Source organism: Oryx dammah, unplaced genomic scaffold (assembly GCF_014754425.2).
Source record: "Oryx dammah isolate SB20612 unplaced genomic scaffold, SCBI_Odam_1.1 HiC_scaffold_9, whole genome shotgun sequence".
NCBI classification, from domain to species: Eukaryota; Metazoa; Chordata; class Mammalia; order Artiodactyla; family Bovidae; genus Oryx; species Oryx dammah.
In genome coordinates, this window is record NW_024070193.1 from 8,881,855 (window position 1) to 8,890,960 (window position 9,106).

General features: G+C 46.0%; 1 protein-coding gene across 2 annotated transcripts in view; it reads right to left on the minus strand.

Moving 5' to 3' along the window:
* The window catches only part of CDC25A (cell division cycle 25A), a 28,107-nt gene extending 19,543 nt beyond the window's left edge, over positions 1 to 8,564 (minus strand). The window contains exons 1-6 of one of the 2 annotated variants that reach the window (XM_040246892.1): positions 7,930 to 8,564; positions 6,883 to 6,956; positions 4,592 to 4,634; positions 3,933 to 3,969; positions 3,397 to 3,495; positions 824 to 943 (exon numbers count right to left, since the gene is read on the minus strand). In XM_040246892.1, coding sequence (XP_040102826.1) covers positions 824 to 943; positions 3,397 to 3,495; positions 3,933 to 3,969; positions 4,592 to 4,634; positions 6,883 to 6,956; positions 7,930 to 8,099 — 543 coding nt within the window. In that variant the 5' untranslated portion in view covers positions 8,100 to 8,564. Of the gene's footprint in view, positions 1 to 823; positions 944 to 3,396; positions 3,499 to 3,932; positions 3,970 to 4,591; positions 4,635 to 6,882; positions 6,957 to 7,929 lie in introns of both variants that reach the window. The other variant, XM_040246891.1, reaches the window with a different exon arrangement.
* Between the last annotated feature and the right edge of the window lie 542 nt (positions 8,565 to 9,106).

The window sequence follows — 9,106 nt, forward strand, 5'->3', positions numbered from 1 at the left end:
ACCATCTAGAGACAAACACTGTTAATAATGAATTCTTTTCTAGGTACTTTTCAAAGATAGTAAAGAAGTCCAGAGATAGATTTTTTTCCTCTTCCATAACAGTAAATCTCTTTGGGGTGGGGTATGAATGCATTAATCCTCAAGTGACCTTCAAGTTTACTGAGTAGCCTCTTTACTGGCTGAACCCGAACCTCAGGCCCTAAGCCAGACTGGAAAGGTGTATTTTCAGATACAAGTTCCTGGGAAAACGTGGAAACCGAACATGGTCATTTTGCTCAAGTTGGGCCTCTCTAGTCCACAGCTGTCTGTCCATCAGATCACCAGTAGGAAATCTGGAAGTAATGACCATCTCTGACCAACAAACAATCCTGGGACAAGTGGCCCCAAATACAGTCAAACAGCCTTGTAGGCAATGGGTTCACTGGAATACCTAAGAGTTCTTATTAAACCAAGTTTGGTAGAAATCATGTGCTCGCTCCAAACAAAATCACTCTGGGGAGTACCTCTCAGCACTTAGAAAGAAAGTTTTCAGTAGGACAGATAATCCCACCATGCACACATTCAGAAGAATGACCCAGGACTGACAACGTCAAATACGCTTTGCTCGAGTCCAGTATTTCAAACACACCACCTCTCACCCTGCTTCTGCCTGTCTGCTCTCCAGACACAGCAGAAACACTGAACTTGCGAGTCTCAAAACATGTGAGTTTCAAAAGACAAAGTCAAGGTAAAGACAGCTAGAGCTGCTGCAGGGTCTTTAACTCAAGATTGCGGAGGCTTTCATCTTCCCATCAGGAACTCCCAGGAGTATGAAAGCACATACCATCCGAGCCGGGGCGGAGTTCTGCCTCTGTGTGAAGAGATCTTTACCCTCCTCCAGTCCGTGAACATGCAGGCAGCCTCGAGATGCAGGTCTTATTGGCTTCTTAAACTCAAAGACTTCCTGCAAGACAGTATAGATGAGACATCATCCACTGTCTGTGAAAACCAGCTCTAGAGTCTCAGCTATAGCTCTGGAAGGCAGGCAAGAGCGTGGGTACTGATCACCTGTCTCCAAACCCATGTCTCATCTAATTCACTGGATCTGTGTAATTAAGAATTTCAGGACTTCTTTGGTGTTGCAGTGGATAAGAATCCGGACTGCCAATGCAGGGGACATGGGTCCTCCGGTCTGGGAAGATTCCACATACCACGGAGCAACAAAGTTGTGCCGTGCGCCACATCTACTGAGCCTGCGCTCTAGAGCCCACGAGCTGCAACTGCTGAAGCCCACAAGCCTAGAGCCCGTGCTCCACAACAGGAGAAGCCGCCTCAAGGAGAAGCCCCCACCGGCTGCAACTAGAAAGCCTGCAGGCGGCAACGAGGACCCAGCCGAGCAAAAACAAACCAAAACAAGTATTTTAAAGATTCTGTCAAAAGCTAACTTCTCCCATCCAAGTACTAACCAGGTCTGACCTTGCTTAGCTTCTGAGACCAGATGAGATCAAGCACGTTCAGGGTAGTACGGCCATAGACAAAAGCTAACTTCTAATAACAGAACTTTTTTCTCTTATCACAGACACTTTATTTCCTACAGTATTTGCCAGGTACACAAGACAGAGTTAAAACTAAATCAACAGCAACAACAAACTAAATCAACAGCTTTCTATCAATTATACTTCAATTTAAAAAATTTTTTTCTGAAGCCTAAGCATTTTCATTTCAATATAATTGAACAGGAATCTAAACTTTTCAGTCTAGACTTGTATTTGAGGACTTTATATTTTCCATCTTCTTCCTACCAATAGGAGACAATGAAGTGGAAAACATTTAATGTTATTGTTTTCCATAATAAAAGCAATGAAGAAAAAAACTAATGGCAACATAACTGTAGCAAACACTGCTGTACGATAAGATGGTAAATCCTAGGAGTTCTCAACACAAGGAGACAATTTCCCCTTTTTCCTTTTTCTTCTATTGTATCTATCAATATATGAGAAGATGGATGTTAGCTGAACCTACTGAAATCATTTCACAATATATGTAAATCAAACCATCATGGTGTATGCCTTAAATCTATAGTGATATGTCAATTATTTCTCAATAAAATTGGGAAAAAAAGATCCTTTTAGTTTATTCAACAACATGGATGAATCTCACATAATGATGAGTGAAAGCCAGAAGTAACAGAACACATACTGTATGATTTCATTTTACTTAAAAGTTTAGAAACACTCGTAATTCCCCTTCCCTAAAACATCCACTTAAGAACTTGTCAAGCACAGCTAATATCAGAGTATTTATTTGCCCACACAGCACTAAGTACTTTCAGTGCATGAACTCATTTATCCATCCAATCATCTGCATTTTACAGATGAGGCAACTAGGCCTGTAGGTTAAGTGATGTGCCTAAGGTCTGGCTTCCCAGATGGGACAACTCCAGAGCAAGAGCTCTTTAACCTATACTATTTCCCCTTCAGAATGAAGCTATAAGCAGGCAACCCTGGGAGAAGCCAAGCTGGGGGGTAAGGGGATGGGGAATGTGGGAAAGAGACCAGGCAACAGTGTAATAATAGCTTTGGACTGTTTGGTTAAAAGCACTACACAGAGGCAGACTTAGTGTTCCAAGTACTCAAGACAGGAACTCAATTGTTCTTTCTTTACCTCCCTCAGGGCATCCTGTTGCCAAAGGAATCATTAGGAAAGTTCATGGAGGCAGTAGGTTCTGTAAGTAATAAGTCCGGAAGATTCTAAGTATGCGTTGTAGCATTGTAGTGGAGGATGAAGAAGGGGAGAAAACAGACGTGGAAATACAGTGAGAAAGAAGACAGGGAAAGCTGAGCTGATTCACTGAACTCTGCCCTGTGCACAGCACCCTGGCAGGTTTGAAAGAACCCAGGCGAGGGTGTTCTTGGGCTTTTGGCTGCATAATTGCAACTCACCCTCTAAGCTACCATTTCAGTTACCCCGAGATTCCCTGGGATTTATTGGCTTTGTTCTTGAAAACACTGTCAAGAAGCCTTTTCCCAAACTTTTCACTCATCCCACGGTCAGCACAAAGAGGCAAGGAAGGCCTGCTCAGACCCTTCCACATAAAGTGTTCTTGGATGTAATTCCCCCTAAGAGCCACCTTTTGAGCAACTCCTACCTGCCAGGAACCATTTTAAATGCTTTATCTACATTATCTCATTTAATTCCAACAATAGTCCTACAAGGGAGTGCTACTCCTATTTCACAAAGAAACACAGACGCCTAAAAAAGCAGCTAAGGTCACAGCTAGCAAGCTGCAGGATTCCAATCCAGGTTTCTCTGACTCCAAATACCATCATGACTTTGATAAAGGTTTAGTCTCCTCTTCATAAGCCACTTGTGGGTGTGAGCTCTGCCCCTAGGTGAGTAGGTTAATGCTACACTCACATTTTCCTTGTTCTCATCCTGGTCAATCAGCTGAAAGACATCATGGTCAAGAGAATCAGAATGGCTCCTCTTCAGAGCTGGGCTACACCCCAAGAGCTTCTGCTGTCAAAGTGAAAAAAGGAATTAGGGTACATCAATGAAAACGGAATGGAAACTCAGTTGTAAAAGGGAAAACAAAATGGTGGTGGTAGGTTAGAGAGGCTTAGCTCCTCACAGTGCAGTGGGTAACCAGTCAACGTGACTAGGACTCTATGGCTTTACACCTAACTTCACAAGGTCTACAGCCCTCTCTGCAAGGACTCAGGTACCAAATCAACCCCCAAATAACATATTTGCATAAAAAGAACCCCCTTCCTGATTGGAAAAGCCCCCAAGAGGCAACCATTATTGAAGCTGCTTTAGGTAGAATGTTTTGAATGTTTACGAGACAAAGTAAGGAAAATTACTGTCTAAATTAAGGTTTATGATCAAGGTTACTGGTAGCTAAGGGGCAGATAACAGTTATTAGCTCAAAATAAACAAGGGAACTAACTTACAGGTAGGGAATTTATTCTCCTCATGGGATTTTCAAGGCTGCAATGAGATCAGAAAGTAAATCATGAGAATCGAGCAAGGAAAGTGGTATTCACATTAGACATAGTGTCTAAACTACTGTTTGATGGGGTGAGGGGAGCATCAAACATATTCCTGTTTTAGGCAAGATGGAAGAATAGATTTCTGAAGCTGTTCTGTTTTCACAAGCAGCCCCATAACTGGGCTTCTAGTGAAAAAGCATGGATCTTCTCTTAAAATATACACCTTCTAGGGAGTTCCCTGGTTTTCTAGGGGTTAGTATTCCAGACTTTTACTGCCATGGCTTGGGTTTAATCCCTTGGTTGGGAAACTGAGATCCTACAAGCGAGGCAAAACAAAATAAAAAACAAACCAAAGTTCTCTTAGGACAATGATGTCAGGAGACAGAGCAAGGGTTTGAGTGATATTAGAACAGAACCCCAAAATTACAGCTAAAATAAAGGGAGGGAAGTTCTGAAAAACTGCTGACACAAACTACTCATCTCAAAAGATACCAGACTTTATAGGATCCAGGAGCCTTAATCGGGATCACTACATCCACAGCTTCAGTCCAGAACATGAAGAATTTCATTCGAAAAATTATTTTTCTAAGCACAAACATTTAAAGGCAGTGAATACATACTTTTCTTTACTATCCAAGGGCCCAGGAGAATCCAGACAGAAGCCTGTGTGTGTGGGGGGAAAAAAAAATCACCTTAGACTTTATTGTTTTGGGCTCCAAAATCACTGCAGATGGTGACTGCAGCCATGAAATTAAAAGATTCTTGCTCCTTGGAAGAAAAGTTATGACCAACCTAGACAGCATATTCAAAAGCAGAGACATTACTTTGCCAACAAAGGTCCATCTAGTCAAAGCTATGCTTTTTCCAATAGTCATGTATGGGTGTGAGAGTTGGACTATAAAGAAAACTGAGTGCTGAAGAATTGATGCTTTTGAAGTGTGGTGTTGGAGAAGATTCTTAAGAGTCCCTTGGACTGAGAGGAGATCCAACCAGTCTACCCTAAAGAAAATCAGTCCTGAATATTCATTGGAAGGACTGATGCTGAAGCTGAAACTCCAATACTTTGGCTACCTGATGCAAAGAGCTGACTCATTTGAAAAGACCCTGATGCTAGGAAAGACTGAAGGCGGGAGAAAGGCGGGACAGAGGATGAGATGGTTGGATGGCATCACCGATTCAATGGACATGAGTTTGAGTAAACTCCCAGAGTTGGTGATGGACAGGGAGGCCTAGCGTGCTGCAGCCCATGGAGTCGCGAAGAGTCGGACATGACTGAGCGACTAAACTGTAACTCTAACACCACTTATTCATTAAAATAAGTACATAAAACTACTAGTATTGTTTCTTTAAGGCAGTCAACTAAGGTTCATGGCTTGGACTTTTGCCGGAATTGAAGCTTAATCTCCATGATTGCCAAAACTTCATATTTGCACAAGTCTAAACATTTTCATAGTATATCTACTCATGCTTTCCTCCTTGCAAACACCATCTTGGACAATAGGATATGAGACAGAATTAAACCAAACCTCATGACTTATTTACAAAACAGAAGCAGACTCACAGACTAGAAAATAAACTTACGGTTACCAAAGGGTAAAGGGGACAGTGCGGTGTATAATACTACTATATATAAGATAGATAAAACAACAAGGTTCTACTACATAGCACAGGAAACTATATTTGATATCTTGGAATAACCTACAATAAGAAAGAACTATATATGTATAACTAAATCACTTTGCTGTACACCAAAATCTACCACAACACTGTAAATCAACTACACCTCAAAAAAAGAAAAAAAGGTCTTAAATCCTGATTATTAATTCAGTTAGAGGTTACCCAGGCTAACTTTCTGTGTGTTCCAACCATGGAAAGGAGAATATTTGTTTTCTGGAATAGTTTTTTATTTAAAATATCTTATATCCTGTCATATCATGTACATAATTCAGGGGGTTGGAAAATATTATTATGTCCTTTGACAAGCAAGCATTGATTGCCTTCAACAAGATAACACCAAGTGAGGTGTTCAACTCAAAGGCAAAAGAATAAAGGAGATGCTGCTTAGCATGGTCCAGAGCCATCAGGGCCTGCCTAGCACACACTTCTCCTCCACGATGTCTAAATAATCATACAAAAAGTTAGGTGTTACTGCTCCTGGCAGGACACTCTTCCTTGCCACACTACCACAATAACAATCCTACCCCTGGTTCTTAAGAAGCTTACATCTTAATACTTTTGTTCCTATAGTTCTTTACTCTAAAGCATCTGTGCAAATAAACCTTGCCCCAACATGCACTTTGTTATTGTTTGGTGGTTAAGTCATGTCTGATTCTTTTGCAACCCCACGAACTACAGCCCACCAGGGTCCTCTGCCCATGGAATTTTCCAGGCAAGAATATTGGAATGGGGTTGCCATTTTCTTCTCCAGGGGAATCTTCTCAACCCAGGGATTGAACCCACATCTCATGCGCTAGCAGGCGAATTCTTTTTAACACTGAGCCACCAGGGAAGCTAACATGAACTTATGGTTAGAATAAGACGTACTGGCAGTTTCTCCAGAGCAGGCTCACTGAAATAATTTCATTATACTTCCAATAACTTGATGCAGAATTTTAACCAATAAGATTTCCCGAATGCCACTTAAAGAGTGGTATGGTTAATTTCATACCACTTCTCATCTTCAACACCAGGCATAAACCACCTCCGTGCGGCCACTTGACAGTTTCCTCTCTTCATCAACTGCCACAGGGGCTCCTTTGTACTGTTCTAACAGCTGTCTGTCACTCAATGCCAGACTTCTGTTTGCTACCTTAACTCACCAAACTGAGTTTCTAGGTAAAAGCAAATGTTCCAGCAAATTCCAAGCACTGCTCCCCACAAGGCAGACACATGATAAAGACTAAAAGAATACCTGAGTCAGTTGATTCGGAGGAGCCCATTCTTTGCAGACTGCTGTTTTTCACCTCCATGGGTTGTTCATACTCACTGAAACCAAGAAAAGTAACTCACAGGAGATAGCCCATGACATGGCAAGTTGCCATCATTACTTCTAGGCCACACCACAAAACACTTGGCCACCCAGAACACCCAGTTAGCACTTACATATAAAAGGAGATGAGAAAAGAGTAGGTTGGCATTGGTCACACTGTAGATAGGAGGAGGACAATGACTACTGGACTATTTCCTGAAATGAGAGCATGTGTTCTAGGTACTGAGCTAGGAGCGGGGATGAACAGGACAAGTTCCTGCTTTTCAGAGATTGGAAAAGACATGTGCTTCTTTAGAAAATGGGACGTCCAAGACTGATGAGAAAGCAGCTTTACCAAAAACAAAACAGAACAAAAAAAAGGTGGGATGCATTTTTTTAATAAGGAAAAAGTGCAGGAAAATTTTAGGAGTGGAAAGCTGAGTTAAAAGACCTGGTCTTAGGAGAGCATGGGGCTGGGTGGGGGCACAAAGCAGAAATATGCACGGGGAGAGGGATTGCGACGATTTTTGCAAACGCAAGGAAATAAAATGACACGTCCCTTGGCTGAGAAGGAAACAGAACTCACAGAAAGCAAAGATAACTAGGAGGTGGTTCTGCAAAGGATAGAAGTGAGGACTAGGAGGGCCTGTTTTTCCCCGTGGAGGCAGATTTCAAAGAGCTTCTTGAGGTAAGGACAGAAGAGCACAGAGCAATCTAAAAAGGGGTGGCGAAGGTGGGGAGCCCAGGCGTACCCCACTCCCTACCCGGCCCGTCTCGGGGCTGAGGGCGGCCCCGGAGGGTCCGAACGGCCTCTCCCGCCCAACATTCGGCCTGGGGGGAGGGTGCACATGGCGGGCCCCCGTCGGTGGGGCCGCCCCCGAGCGGCAGAGACGCAAGCGCTACCCTCGCGGCCGGTTTTCTGGCCTGATCTACCCGAGAGCCGTCTCGGAGGCCAAACGCCTGAGGCACCGCTCCTCGGTCCCTCCTCACCTGCCCAGTCCCTGCAGCTGGTCCATGGTGACCGTCAGGTTGGTGACAGGCGACAGGCCCCCGGCGGCTGGCGTGCCGAACAGCGCCTTCACGACGGGCTGCGGTGCGGGCGGGGGGCTGCAGGCGAAGAGCAGGCGGCGGCGGTGCGGGGGCTCCGGGCCCAGGTCCATGGCGGCGCCGGGCCTCCTAGGATCCCGCTCCTTCTTCCTCCGCCTCCGCCGCGCCCGCCCCGCCCCGCTGGCACTGGCCTCGGCCGCGCGCCCCGCAGCCGGCGCCCGCGGGTCAAACACAAACACGACCCCGCGGTTCAGGGATGCGGCTGCCGCGGGCAAGAGGCGCGGACAGGCGGGTGTCCAGACTCGGCAGGCGCCAGCCACAGGCGCGGGTGCGTCCCCTCACTCCGCGAGGCTGGCGGGCGGGGGACGCCGGCAACCTGAAGATTAAATCCAAACAAACGGAGCGCGTCGGGGAGGGAGAGCGGCTAGAGCTGCAAGGCAACGACCAGGGCTCACACTCTCTTCACTTTTCTTTCACTCTCTTGCCCGGGAGTGCAGACAACCAGGCCGACATTCACCTCCCTCCCGGGCCGTCGCTGCCAAGGTGGCCTTTCGCGGTAATAGCTGCTCACTGCGGCCTGCCGCTCCCCCGCCCCCTTTCCTAGTTGGCGCCAAACGGAATCCACCAATCAGTAACCAACTTCTCCTCCTCGCACAAGAATGGCAGCTAGGCTGGACCAATGAGAGGGGAAGAAGGAAGCAGCTCTCGGGACACTGTGAGGTCGGCCCCCTCTCAGAAAGGGGCGGGGCCTAGAGGGGCCCTCCGAATCCGAGGAGCTAAGAGGTCAATGAAAACTCCCAGCTGACCCTGCGAGATGCCGGGAGAGACCGGAAGGCCCCTCTTGACGCGTTGCATGGTGGGAAGCGTAGTTCCTACAGCGCCCCGGCAGATAGTCGGCCCTTACCGCGTTGGGCCAAAGCCCTATCGGCCTCTATTCTGTGTTCCACACGCTGAGGAAATCTGGAGGGTAGAAAAAGCTGTTCCGTCCCCTCTTCCGCTCCGGGCCTCCAGGCCCCAGTTTTATCACGAGAGAGGGAGAGAACCGGATGACCCAAGGACTGGGCCTTGCCTCACGAACACAGGGCCCAATTCTTGAGCCCTGAGGCTCCTGTCCACCCGG